Here is a 14,962-nt window from a genome sequence, read left to right as displayed (position 1 = left end):
TCGACAGCTAAGCTTCCAAGAACAAATTTCAACGGAAACAAAAAAAACAAAAAACATTTGCTAATATGTTTTCACAAGAATCTACAACTAAAGCTCCATCAGTGGTAGTGCATGACCAGGACTAAAGTCACTGCCTTTAAGATTCAACACAGAGCCACTGAATAGACCCCCAGGGTACTGGTCTTTATTAAACACCTGTAGAGACAGCTCAAGCATTGGAGGCAGGCAGAGATCTCAAACTCAAGTATGTTCATATAAAAAGGGTAGTTCTGATTTGTAAAGACAAACTCCAGTGAGATAAACAGAGATACATGAAGGGTGGGGGGGTACAAGAGTACAGTACGGCCTAAAATGTATCAAATTAAGATGACACAGCAGCAGCCAGCCACAGTGGGGCAAAACAGTATTTAGTCAGCCACCAATTGTGAGAGTTCTCCCACTTAAAAAGATGAGAGGCCTGTAGTAATTTCATCATAGGTACACTTCAACTATGACAGACAAAATGAGAAAAAAAATCCAGAAAATCACATTGTAGGATTTTTTATGAATTTATTTGCAAATTATGGTGGAAAATAAGTATTTGGTCACCTACAAACAAGCAAGATTTCTGGCTCTCACAGACCTGTAACTTCTTCAAGAGGCTCCTCTGTCCTCCACTCGTTACCTGTATTAATGGCACCTGTTTGAACTTGTTATCAGTATAAAAAACACCTGTCCACAACCTCAAACAGTCACACTCCAAACTCCACTATGGCCAAGACCAAAGAGCTGTCAAAGGACACCAGAAACAAAAATTGTAGACCTGCACCAGGCTGGGAAGACTGAATCTGCAATAGGTAAGCAGCTTGGTTTGAAGAAATCAACTGTGGGAGCAATTATTAGGAAATGGAAGACAAGACCACTGATAATCTCCCTCGATCTGGGGCTCCACGCAAGATCTCACCCCGTGGGGTCAAAATGATCACAAGAACGGTGAGCAAAAATCCCAGAACCACACGGGGGGACCTAGTGAATGACCTGCAGAGAGCTGGGACCAAAGTAACAAAGCCTACCATCAGTAACACACTACGCCGCTAGGGACTCAAATCCTGCAGTGCCAGACGTGTCCCCCTGCTTAAGCCAGTACATGTCTAGGCCCGTCTGAAGTTTGCTAGAGAGCATTTGGATGATCCAGAAGAAGATTGGGAGAATGTCATATGGTCAGATGAAACCAAAATATAACTTTTTGTTAAAAACTCAACTCGTCGTGTTTGGAGGACAAAGAATGCTGAGTTGCATCCATACCTACCTTCTGTGAAGCATGGGGGTGGAAACATCATGCTTTGGGGCTGTTTTTCTGCAAAGGGACCAGGACGACTGATGCGTGTAAAGGAAAGAATGAATGCTGCCATGTATCGTGAGATTTTGAGTGAAAACCTCCTTCCATCAGCAAGGGCATTGAAGATTAAACGTGGCTGGGTCTTTCAGCATGACAATGATCCCAAACACACCGCCCAGGCAACGAAGGAGTGGCTTCGTAAGAAGCATTTCAAGGTCCTGGAGTGGCCTAGCCAGTCTCCAGATCTCAACCCAATAGAAAATCTTTGGAGGGAGTTGAAAATCCGTGTTGCCCCGCAACAGCCCCAAAACATCACTGCTCTAGAGGAGATCTGCATGGAGGAATGGGCCAAAATAGCAGCAACAGTGTGAAAACCTTGTGAAGGCTTACAGAAAACGTTTGACCTCTCATTGCCAACAAAGGGTATATAACAAAGTATTGAGATAAACTTTTGTTATTGACCAAATACTTATTTTCCTCCATAATTTGCAAATAAATTCATTAAAAATCCTACAATGTGATTTTCTGGATTCTTTTTCCCTCATTTTGTATGTCATAATTGAAGTGTACCTATGATGAAAATTACAGGCCTCTCATCTTTAAGTGGGAGAACTTGCACAATTGGTGGCTGACTAAATACTTTTTTGCCCCACTGTAAATGTAGTGGTGCCAGGATGTCGTTTCAGCAACTTTAAGGTATAGCTACAATATCTCCACGTATTCTGTGGATGAACCTAATATGCATATACTGCTTCAGTTACACAGGGACTAACCACTGTGAAGACAATATCATCATTACTTGGACTATTTTACCATATGTTTAAAAACATTTTCAATGACAAAGACATCACTGGCAACAGATTGTTCATAAATGCCTTCAGGATATTTAGTTCCCACATCTCTGTGGTGATATTTCATCTTACAGAACAAGCTGACACCAACAATAAATACTAGTTTCTGCCACAAGGCGTACACTGTTAAATACATTGCTCTGTGACAGGTGATGGACAGTTTGTCTACGCCAGCAATCCCCAAAACACCTGCATCAGGCCTTGATCCACTAACCCTGTGCTGTTTACCCAAGTACACAGAGGTTCTGACCAAGATTGTAAACCCCATAGACCCACTGTTTACACATGGCCCTAACCAACACTCCTGGCCAGCTGTAGTTCATATTGCTGCTGGACACCAGGGGCTAACAATTAGAGGCACAGACACAATCAAACTTGGAAGAGACTAACGTCTAATAAATAAAATCACTAGTAATGTTAATAGTAATGTTTCAACTGTTAAAAATATAATTCCTCAAATGTCCAATAAAGCTTAAAACAGAGATATCCCAAAAATGGAAAAGAAAACAGATGAATTGTAGTGTCAGTCAGTTGAATTGTCTGCCTTCACTGCAGAGGTATTATGTGTGGGGTTTCATCCAGCTGTTCAGGGGCTCATCCCCTCCACCTCACTCTCGTCTCCCCCCAGGTAGATGTGCTTCTTCTTGGTCTGGAGGGCAGGCTCATATTTCCCACGGGTGCTGCTGGCTGCCGCACTGCTGTGCCAGATCCCATAAAAGAAGTAGATTGCGAATCCTGAGGGAAGGAGTAAGAGGAATGGTTAGAGGAGTCCACACAAACTAAGTTAATATTCTGCTGCTCATAAAAACAGACTTAGTTTTGAGATTCTATGGTGACTTTAGAAACATCTCCTATTGTGTAGAATGTCACGTTAACTCACCAATGGCCATCCACACAGCGAAACGGCACCATGTAGCCAGGTCCAGCTGCATCATGAGGTAGATGTTGACAAAGACACTGAACAGAGGCAGCCAAGGCAGCAGGGGCACCTAGAGGGAAGAGGTACAGGTTAGTCATACTTTTACTGCATATCAAGCTGGATTATAAACTGGTTGTATAAGACATGAATAAACACTGGACCTGTTTAAATTAAATAAATATTCAGAAACTGACCTTGAAGGTGAGGGCTTCCGTGCTCTCTGGTTGTCTCCAGATGATAATGACACAAAGGGCACAGAGCAAGGCCAGGACTACACACACTGTGACCCACACAGGCTGAACCTCCATCAACTCATCCAGCTTCCCTGCCAGCACCACACACAGCACAGTGATGAGCAACGCTAGAAAGGATGAAGAGAGAGCAAGTTAAAATCAGCTTTCTAAAAAAGAGCTGCTTTGAAAACAACCAATGGTCAACCGCATCAGACGGCAAGTGTGGGTGAGAGAGGTGTCACTCACAGATAATGGCCGTGGTGGCATAGACGATGTTCCCGGAGGTCTTGGTAGGTAAGGCACCACTGGGGAAGAGGAGGAGGCAGGGGGTGAATTTTTCCCTGAGGGGGCGGTCCTCCAGATCCAGGCCGTACTCATCTCCACTGTCCCCCCGGGCCACCTTCTCCCCTCCAACCAGCTCCACTAGCTTTTCTGTCTGACTGGATGAGCTCAGGGTGCCGGGCTGGTACCTGGACAGACAGACAGGTCAGTCTCCTGGAACATGGGAGGTATTCACACTGAGCGTGCCATGTAAAACACCATAAGCAAATCCAGTATAGGAGGATAATCACCATTTCAATATCACAAATGCTAGGTTAGGTATTAAAGTATGTTTAAAATAATGTGGTATAAGTCATCACCTACCTAAGGATAAGCACACAGATGGCCACTAGTGAGTAGGCCAGCAGTGTCCCTATGGACATGAGATCAACCAGGGCAGCCAGGTCAAAGAGAAAGGCCATCAGAGCTACAGGGAGAGGTGACAAAGCAGCATTACTCACTACATAAAGACAATCTACTCCATGAAGTTGGTTCATTACCATCATACTCACTACATAAAGACAATCTACTCCATGAAGTTGGTTATTTACACTAGTTATTCAAAAACAACGGAACAAAAAACAGCATTCCGTTGTTCAGAGAATATTTTTCTACGGTCTTCCCTCATGCTGTACATTCCTACTTTCATACATAAAACACAGAACAGCAGGAGTTGACTACAGTGAAACCCAGCGGTAGTAGAGCAGAACCAGATGAATGAACAGAGAGGGAGGAGGGCTGAACTCACATGCCACACAGCCAGAGACTATAGTGGCCATCAGGGGGGTCTTGGTGCGCGTGTTCATGCGGGACAGGCCACGGAACAGGAGCCCATCCTCTGCCATGGCGTAGATCACCCTCGGCATGGGGAACATGGACCCAAGCAGGCTAGGAAAACAACAAACATTGACTACATAGCAAAGACAGAGTGACTTAAGTACCGATGAGTGTAGTGGATACGTTAAGGGAGCTATAGAACAGTAGCCATAGTGTGATCTCTCAGCCTAACTGACCTGGTGGAGAGAGCACAGAGGGAACCCACAGCCACGATGTAGCGAGCAGGATCCCAGCCCACGTAGTTGAAGGCCTCTGGCAGGGGGCTCTGGGTGTCCAGCATGTAGTAAGGCATCATGAGGGTGAGGGCTGCAGACACCCCGAAGTAGGCGAAGAAACAGATGAGCAGAGAGGCCACGATGCCCACGGGGATGGAACGCATGGGGTTCTTAGCCTCTTCGCCTGTGGGAAAATACAAGGCAGCACTATGAGAGAGGACCACCAAAGAGAACTACAAGGTAGCAACCATTTTAAAAGTGACATTTTGAATAACGGAAGGTAAGTGACTGTTGAGAAGAAACGAGGTGGACCCATCGAATGTTTATCGCTAGTGCAATGTAAATAGCTCAAATAACTTGATAAAGTACGACTAGAATTTATATATAAATGCCTTTAGTATTTTAATTTTGGAGAATCTCTTATACAATGGGTTAAAGTTATGTATAGTAACCCTAGGTGTAAAATAGCAAATAATGGCTACTTATCAGAAAAGTATTAAACTGTCAAGAGTTTGTTTAGCTCTGGAGCAGAGTAAGTAACTCACTGGTAGTGGCGATGCAGTCGAAACCGACGAATGCGTAGAAACAGGTAGCAGCACCGGACAGAATGCCACTGAGGCCAAAAGGAGCAAAACCACCCGAGCCAAACATCTTATCCACAACCCTGAGTGACAGAGGACACAGGGGGTTATACTGTTATATTTCTGAAACCAAATGCAGAGATCAAACACAGCTAGTCAGATACAAACATGATTTACTCCGTACGATTGATCTATAAGGGGATCTACAGCTAAATCTCAGCTGGTAGCCATATTAAATTAATGACTCACTCCTGGGATATGCTGGAGGTGTTGGTGTGGTTGGGGTAGGTACTAACAAAGTCCTCCAGGGTGAGGTTCCAGTGGTCTGGGTCTCCCTTCACAAAGCCTGAGATGATGATGAAGCCCAGCACCACCAGGTTGACCCCAGTGAAAATCTTATTGATCAAGGCAGACTCACTCACTCCAAATGCCAGCAGCCCTGGAGGAAGCAACATGATGGCATGATTAACACAAATCTAAATTTGTACATTGTCATTGGAGTCATTTCGCAGATGCTCTTATCCAGAGCAATGTACAGTTAGTTAAGGTAGCTTGGTGAGACAAATCAAGTCATATTACTATACTGTACATACAGCTTTTATGACGGGGTTATTAGTTATGTGCTGCCTCCCCGGGCCCCAACATTATCCATGTTGGTTGACAATGGGTCCTCACCAGTTAGTAAGAGCACGATGATGAGTGCAAACAGGTCAGGGTATTCAGCCAGCACGCCCCCCGGGACCTTCATGGCCATGGAAGACCTGAAGAAGAAAGAGATCTTCTCCTCCACTAGATTATCAAATGTAGAGCTCCAGGCTCGGGCCACACTGGCTGTACCTTAAGGACAGAGGACCAAGGAGAATAAGTTAACATGACGCAAAACATCAACCAAACTAAAGAGGATAAGCCATCCTAGAAATAAGCCTCCATCCATGAACATAGTGGCTCAATGCAAAGCCTTTGAATGCTTCACCAATTTCCAATCTACCAACTCACCGATGACATAGGAGAGGATGAGGTTCCATCCCGTGATGAAGGCCCAGATTTCACCAACCGTCACATAACTGTACAGGTACGCCGAACCCGTCTTGGGTACGCGGGCGCCAAACTCTGCATAACAGAGCCCGGCCAGCATAGAGGAGAGTGCAGCGATGAGGAAGCAGAGGACGATGGCAGGGCCAGCCTTCTCCCTGGCCACTTCACCAGCCAGGACGTACACCCCTGCCCCCAGGGTGGAGCCCACCCCCAGGGCCACCAGGTCCAGTGTGGAGAGGCAGCGGGCAAAGCGTGTTCCCTCATCGGAGCAATCCAGTGCCCTGCGTCGCAGCAGGATCCGGCCGAAGGAGGCCATTTTTTCTATCATGGTTGTCTGTGGAGGGAGCTGGGGCCGAGGCTGTGATCAGTTGCTGATCAGAGCAGTGAAAATGCGTCACGAGCTGAGATCCAGCAGGAGAGATCCTAAGGTCAAACACAGTGGAGAAGCAGATTCATTAGTATATAAGAAAGTATATAGGAAAAACGTATGCTATTAGTTCTTGCTAATGACATTAAATATTATTATGATTTTTAAAAAATTAAACTTTAGTGTGTGTGTGTGTGTGTGTGTGTGTGTGTGTGCAATCCTGGTTTGCAAACCAACTGTCTCTGGAACAACAAACTGATTAACTGATCAGTTCTCGTGTACATGAGAGAGAGCGAACAACATGAACATTCAAGAAAATTGCCCTGGCAAAGGAATAGCCTACTACTAAAATGGCTAATATTTGGTCAAGCCAGGACATTACAATTGTGTTTGATGCCACACTAGTGGTTCCTCCTAATCTGGTAATTCCAGTAATTCTTCCATTTTGGCATTTGGTCCATGTTTTAAATCCCCCTCCTGCATGTTTCCAGACAACCAAACCACACATTCTTCTAAGAAACAGCATGCTGGTATTATGGAACTTCCCAGAATTACATTTATTCACCTTAGGGCTTTATGAAAATAAAAAACAAACTGACACAGAGAGCTTTGATAAGCAGACATGGAAGTGAACACCAATATCTCTGTGAGTCATAATCCACTTATAACCTTCCTGGAGGACTACTGAGTTAAAGACATGCGGACCAACTTTCAGTCATCAGAAACAATTGTTTATGTAGTCTATTATAAACTGGGTGGTTACAACCCTGAAGGCTGATTGGCTGTCAGCCATGGTATATCAGACTATCTACCACTGGTATGACAAAACATTTATTTTTACTGCTCTAATTACATTGGTAACCAGTTTATAATACCAATAAGGCACCTCAGGGGTTTATGGTATATGGCCAATATACCACGGTTAAGGGCTGTATCAAGGCACTCCGCGTTGCGCATAAGAACAGCCCTTAGCCGTGGTATATTAGCAATATACCACATTTCCCCTTGTGTCTTATTGCTTAATTATACTCTAGTACCTAATAGGCTATATTCTATCACATATTCAAGTCCATATCAAGTTTCCAGAATACAGATAGTAAAATTTTTTATCCTAATGAAATGATACCACGTGGTAAGACAACCACTTTGGCATTTAGCCTACCTACATTTAAAAAAAATTGTATTACCAATTTCAACACTGTCACAAGGTTCATTTGCATTCCACCAAGAGCATGTATCAGCGTTTCCCCTATATTCATTTAGCAGCAGCGCCAAAAAATTGTCTCCACTCCAAAAGATGACTTACAAAAAAAAGACACACACACACACACACACACGGTAAAAACGGTTTCAGTGTAAGCTTAAACGACTAAAAACTCATATATAATGTATATATTATAATGGAGCTATATATTTAGGAACTAGCCATCACCAAAATAAAAACTAGACAGTCAGGGAGAAACAAAAATCACAAAAATGTTATGGCATGGGGCCGCCACTGATTTTGTTCATGTTTGAGCCCCATGGCAAAAAGTGTAGAATAGCAGGAAATCATACTGAACAAAAATGATTTATGTCTGTACTAAAGCCCTTTTGTGGGTGGGCCTGGCTTCCCAGTGGGTGGGCCTATGACCTCCCAAGCCCACCCACGGCTGCGCCCCAGCACCGTCGTGTGAAATACATAGATTAGGACCTAATTAATGAAGTTCAATTGACTGATTTCCTTATATGAACTGTAACTCAGTAAAATCTTTGCAATTGTTGCATGTTGCGTTTATATTTTTGTTCAGTATAGCTTTAAAACAGCATTTTTTTTGTTCAGCCCCATTACAAAATGTGTAGAATAGAGGGAAACTAGCTTTAAAACGGTAAAAGTATCTCTCCGCCAATGTCAAAATGTTTCGAATTGCAAGAAATTTGCTTTAAAAAAAAAATCTAACATTTCCATTTGGCGACTCTGCCATTGGCCACGCACAGTACTTAAGGTCATTATGGCTGCTGCTTATTCTACATATTGGAGACACTGCCTCTTCAGCAGCACACCACAGACACTATACAAAGCCTGGAGACTTGTAGCTTAGCCTGTGACACTTAGGCCTATAATAATAAATGTGTACAGGCCGATTCTACATGTTGTTATCCATAGAACACAGTGCACAATCACCGGAAAAGTGTTGAGAAAACTATTTGCAAACACAGAACAAAAAAAGGAATGGCAGTATAAAATAAACATAGCCCCTGGCCTCTGAAGGTATTGGGAAACTAAAACAATTGTTCAAAAATAACAACTTTCATGTATCGGGCATTGCGTCTGCCACATTAGTCACTGTCAACAGGGAAAATAGCCAAGCGGGTTTGATCAGGCTAGCAGCCGTGATTGGATCAGGATGGTGCTGGTATGGGGCCAAGTAGAAAATAATTGCAGCCAACAATACTGTCTCCTTTCCTTGGACACGCACAATAGCTTCCCTCATTTCAGTCTGCATGGGCTTGGCATGTCCACCTTGTAACTTAAACCACTGTTCTAAAACACAGAAAGTATGACTGTGCTCTCTAGGGGTTGATTTAACAACTGAACAGTTACAAGACTGACATGCTAAAACAGATACCGAGTGTGCTCTGCTCGCCGTAAAGAGTTAAACTAGCGATTAACCGCCTTGGGCCAGTAACCGAAAAGTTACTGGTTCGAATCCCCGAGCAGACTAGGTGAATAATCTCTTGATGTGCATTTGAGCAAGGCACTTATCCCCCCCTGGATAAGAGCATCTGCGAAGTTACTCAAAATGAAAACGTAGCCATTTTAGAGTTAGGCAGGCCGCATATGTGGCCCTGGGAATGTGCCCTCTGGGAGTCTCCCTGCCAGCGATTCATGCCCAGTGCCTGAGAGGTTTAGTCTGTTTTGTTCTGCCTACTCAGTAAGCTCTCGAGATAGCCTCTTTGGTCTGAGTGATGCAGGGTGGCTGGCCTGTGTGTATGCGTGACTGGATGTGTGAAACCAGGTTGTGAAGAAGCGAATGCTCAACTCTTCTAAATGTAACGTCTGAAAGCTCAAATCAGACATGCTCGTTGGAGCCTCCAGGCTGAAAGGGTTTAGTGTCCACCTGCCCTTCTCTGTAATAGGTAGGCTGTAGTATACAATGGATAGGACTACTTCAGCAGACCTAAATGACTAGGCCTAGGCTAATTGGCCTAATACCATTTGGATTGCATTTAGGCTTTTGCTGTGGTGCGTTTCACTAGCCCCCCACCTTCCCTCTGTAGTACAGTAGATAGTGACTATCAGGTGCCTCACTGAGCTTTTGTAAACATATGTAAAAGGATTATCCCAAGACTAACCAACCTGTTGATCTCATTAGGGACTGTTGCTCACTCTACACAAAGCATGTTATTGTTTTGACTCTCACTGTCGACAACATGTCTGTTTACTTCTTGTCTAGCCCCTTCTCTGCCAGTATGACAGTTTTTTTGTTATCATGGTGTCCTAAACTTGCTAGTGCTAAAAGACAAAACACACAAAACAAACACACTGAAGACCAAATGATTCGCTTAGTTATTATAGTGTACAAGTAACTGGAAAGAGTGGGTTCCCTTGGTGGTTATAGACAGAGTTCCTGCCCACTGGTAAAGTTCACTATTCTTATTTTTATACCCAACATGGCAGTCATAGACACTGAAATACATAGATATTGACTAACATTAGAAAACAATTAGGCTTACACACAATGTAGATGAGAAGACCCACAGAGATGATAATAAAGGTGGAAGTAGTGTGGTATGGGGGATTTATTGTCTCGCTCAGTCCCGGCGTGTGAGATAGAGAGGAGGGTTGGTCGACGGGTTGTTCTGCCGGTCACTTGCCCTCACCAGTCTCTAAAAGGGGGATTTGTAGAGAGATTGCACAGCTTGATCAATATTGTACTACATTGTTGAGGAGAGTTATGCAAGTATGCATATGCAACTAATAAACTTAGATTTTGCTCTACTCATAACAAAAAACATTAACTGTAACAAGCATACCCATTAATGAGTGCACTGTTCAACATGACTGGATCAGAAAATTGCGGCCCTACATTTCATGTTCGACTAACGACTGCAGACATCATGACCAGAAGAATCACGTGACAAACAGGATCACCATGTAATGTGGGTAGAGCAGCGTTAATTGGGGAGTGGATACTTTTTAAGAGGTTTGTACAAATGCAGCACTCTTGTCAGCGTAGGGAATTCAAGAGTGTCCTTTCAGCATTCTAATCTCAGTGGGTAGCTCACCCTTGGAGCTACGTGATGGGCGGCTACATTTCATATGTCATTGTCAATAGTTGTCCAGCTGTTTGAAGTCATGGAACAATCTGTTTTCTTGGCAAAGAAGGACATACTGCTGTGAGTGAACTGCACAACCCCTCAAACCAATGGAACCAAGCCAACAGGGTCCCTCCCTCCTTCCTCAAGGTCCAATACATTGCCTATGACAACTGACCAGTCTAGGACATACACCAGGCTAGGTGCAAATTTACCCCCGAACATTTCTGAAAAATGTCCCTGTAATTATCATTTATTTCCATCGATCAGCTTAGAATACTAAGGTGAACAAACACCTCCAATGCAAAAAGAGACCCCTTGAAAGAGTCAGAAGGTGAAAAAAATATAGAACATCATTTGTCCTCTGCATAATGACCAACCTGAACATCAAACTCAGTGAGTGCAAATAAAAATTGAAACCTATTGCCAGCTAAACCATTCTAAAGTGGTGGGAAGAACAAGAATAGCTAGCTAGGCCTATTGAGAGTGACATCATCCTGTTTATAGAAGTGACACCATCCTGCCATGCATAACTGGCATGAGACTGAAGTCAAACACCACAACACAAGACATGATCCTCAATTTGAAAATTACATTTAAAAAATGTTGCTACTGTAGTGGCTAGCTACAAATGTAAAACGCAGCCATCAAGATAACGTAAGCTACCTGCCAGTAGCCCAAACTGACGCAACACATCAAAAGGCGCTAGCTGTCATGCCAAGCCCAAAGACCTGTCTATTGGCTACTAAACTCAGTCGTAAAAATCCAAATAACTTCACAGACCTTCATTGTAAAAGGTTTAAACACGGTTTCCCATGCTTGTTCAATGAACCATAAACAATTAACCTGTGGAACGCTCATTAAGACACTAACAGCTTACAGACAGTAGGCAATTAAGGTCACAGTTATGACAACTTAGGACACTAAGAGGCCTTTCTACTGACTCTGAAAAACACAAAAAGAAAGATGCCCAGGGTCCCTGCTCATCTGCGTGAACGTGCCTTAGGCATGCTGAAAGGAGGCACGAGGACTGCAGATGTGGCCAAGGCAATAAATTGCCATGTCAGTACTGTGAGACACCTAAGACAGCACTACAGGGAGACAGGATGGACAGCTGATCATCCTCACAGTGGCAGACCACGTGCAACACCTGCACAGGATCAGTACATCCAAACATCACACCTGCGGGACAGGTACAGGATGGCAACAACAACGGCCCAAGTTACACCAGGAACGCACACCAGGAACGCACAATCCCTCCATCAGTGCTCAGACTGTCCGCAATAGGCGGAGAGCGGCTAGACTGAGGGCTTGTAGGCCTGTTGTAAGGCAGGTCCTCACCAGACATCACCGGCAACAACGTCACCTATGGGCACAAACCCACCGTTGCTGGATCAGACAGGACTGGCAAAAGGTGCTCTTCACTGACGAGTCATGGTTTTGACTTACATGGGGTGATGGTCAGATTCACGTTTATCGTCGAAAGAATGAGCGTTACACCGAGGCCTGTACTCTGGAGCGGGATCGATTTGGAGGTGGAGGGTCCATCATGGTCTGGGTCGGTGTGTCACAGCATCATCGGACTGAGCTCGTTGTCATTGCAGACAATCTCAACACTGTGCGTTACAGGGAAGACATCCTCCTCCCTCATGTGGTACCCTTCCTGCTGACTCATCCTGACAATGCCACGAGCCATACTGTTCGTTCTGTGCGAGATTTCCTGCAAGATAGGAATATCAGTGTTCTGCCATGGCCAATGAAGAGCCTGGATCTCAATCCCATTGAGCACGTCTGGGACCTGTTGGATCAGAGGGTGAGGGCTAGGGCCATTCCCCCAGAAATGTCCTGGAACTTGCAGGTGCCTTGGTGGAAGAGTGGGGTAACATCTCACAGCAAGAACTGGCAATTCTGGTACAGTCCATGAAGAGGAGATGCACTGCAGTACTTAATGCACCTGGTGGCCACACCAGATACTGACTGTTACTTTTGACCTCCCCTTTGTTCAGGGACACATTATTCAATTTCTGTTTCTGTCACAGGTCTGTGGAACTTGTTCAGTTTATGTCTCAGTTGTTGAATCTTGTTATGTCCATACAAATATTTACACATGTTAAGTTTGCTGAAAATAAACAGTTGATGGTGAGGATATTTCTTATTTTGGTGAGTTTATTACACTAACCTGTGAAAGTTGTCTATGATCGGTTTGCTAGTTAGCTACCTTAGCGTGTGTTCGTAAATTCACTCTGGCTATCTACTCCGATTTCAGAGCACTCTCGTTTGAGCGTGCCAGAGCGATAAGGTGCTAAGTTGGACAGATCGAGTGAAAAAAGCTATTTTCCCCACACAACATCTCTCCTTCTCACTATCACGCATTAGTTTCGCTTCCCCACCCGCCATTTTTAAAAAGAGCCGATGGGGCTCCATTGTCTGCTTGAATTATGCAGAAACAGGCAGTGTTTAGGTCATGTAATTGATTATGTTGGAAAGGGGAGAAATTGTGCTTTACAATGGTATTGACATTACAGTTGATCTGGAAGTATTACGTTTTGGGGGCGCTAAAATAAGGGCAATTGTACGGACCAAGGCGATGTACGAGTTTACGTGAATTTACGTTAGCTAACAAGCTGGCCAACCTTGATTTGGGTGCTGGTCAGGACGCTCGGATCCTCCCTGGCCAGAGCGGCCAATTGAACGCTCCGAGAGCGAAACGCTCTGAATTTACCAACGCCCAGAGTGCACTCCAAAGCGAATTTACGAACGCATCCATATTTATGCTACACACATCCACATAGTTCATTGATGTGTTGTTTCCTAGCTAGTAGTTAAATATATAAATTACATTGATAACTAACATTAGTTAGATAACGTTTGCTAGTTGACTCAAGACTGTTTGTGTGTTTGCTAGCTAGCACGAACTGGCTAAACAATAATGAATTTACACTTTTTCACACGGCAGACAGTTGCAGTAATGTAAATATAAACTGCACGTATTTAATGAAATTGATCATTACAATACAATATTAGCAATATGCTAGTTAGCTATCGTCTAAAACAATCGCATAGCTAGCAATGCTGGTAACGTTCGTTGTAAGATGTTAGGTTTGGTAAACATTTGTTTCAAACAAATAAATACCACTGATCATTCGAACACCGAAACAATATCCTTGAATGTATTGTTTCAAAATTGAGTAACAGGAGTACATCTGACAGCACACGAGAAATTGCATCAGAGTTATATTAAAAGACTACGGAGCCTCGTGCAGTTCATTCAAACACATGGACCACGATATCAAAAGGTATAAAGCAGACCTACTTTTCAGTTAAATGTGTGATGTTTGCAAGCTACTTTACCGTTGCTCTTCACTCTGAAGTGTTCGGAGGACCTAGCCACCGCACGACAAAATACTGCTGACTTCCATAGGCTGATGAAACATCCCGATTTCCTCGGTGAAATTTCCTTGTGGACTTTTGGATTTTTCAGAGGGCGGAGCCAGTGACGTGTAAATCATAGTATAAACAAGCCCTTCTTTATGGGGCAGTGCTATCAGGGATTCGTTGGACCTCCACACCCTAAACCCCACCTTAACCATTTTACATTTCAACTTCAAAGGGGGGTATGGACGTCCCAAGGATTCTAGATAGCAGGGACCCTTCTTTGAGGGGTGGAACAAACCATTCATGAATTCCAGGGTGCTTCTCAATGTTCTGAAGTGGCTTCCTCTGTGTGTGTGTGTGAGAGAGAGAGAGATTACACAAACCCACAAATAATTTGAAAATAAATCACATTTTGCTAAACTATCTATTGGGTGAAATACCACAGTGTGCAATCACAGCAGCAAAATGTGTGACCTGTTGCCACATGAAAAGGGCAACCAGTGAAGAACAAACACCATTGTAAATACAACCTACATTTATGTTTATTTATTTTCCCTTTCGTACTTTTACTTTAATTTGCACATCATTACAACACTGTATGTATACATAAC

At 43.8% G+C, this 14,962-nt stretch overlaps 1 protein-coding gene across 3 annotated transcripts; it reads right to left on the bottom strand.

Annotated features, from left to right (window-relative positions):
• Positions 1–2,020: 2,020 nt before the first annotated feature.
• On the bottom strand, positions 2,021–14,485 carry slc7a3a (solute carrier family 7 member 3a). 3 transcript variants are annotated; one of them, XM_021591503.2, is made up of 13 exons: positions 14,328–14,485; positions 10,395–10,547; positions 6,272–6,733; positions 5,951–6,112; positions 5,525–5,714; positions 5,240–5,358; positions 4,656–4,878; positions 4,391–4,530; positions 3,967–4,069; positions 3,568–3,791; positions 3,283–3,449; positions 3,050–3,158; positions 2,021–2,904 (listed from the first exon to the last, which is right to left on the bottom strand). In XM_021591503.2, exons 3-13 carry the CDS (start codon positions 6,636–6,638, stop codon positions 2,756–2,758), a joined length of 1,953 nt encoding a protein of 650 aa, XP_021447178.2. In that variant the 5' UTR covers positions 6,639–6,733; positions 10,395–10,547; positions 14,328–14,485; the 3' UTR covers positions 2,021–2,755. The 3 variants fall into 3 exon arrangements, with proteins under 3 accessions (XP_021447178.2, XP_021447180.2, XP_021447179.2); XM_021591505.2 differs by having other exon boundaries at positions 2,525–2,904; positions 10,399–10,547; XM_021591504.2 differs by lacking the exon at positions 10,395–10,547 and having other exon boundaries at positions 2,525–2,904; positions 14,328–14,483.
• Positions 14,486–14,962: the final 477 nt, after the last annotated feature.

Source organism: Oncorhynchus mykiss, chromosome Y, assembly GCF_013265735.2.
Source record: "Oncorhynchus mykiss isolate Arlee chromosome Y, USDA_OmykA_1.1, whole genome shotgun sequence".
Classification (NCBI taxonomy): Eukaryota; Metazoa; Chordata; class Actinopteri; order Salmoniformes; family Salmonidae; genus Oncorhynchus; species Oncorhynchus mykiss.
The sequence above is the reverse complement of the archived record's forward strand: the minus strand, read 5'-3'. Positions and strand labels throughout refer to the sequence as shown.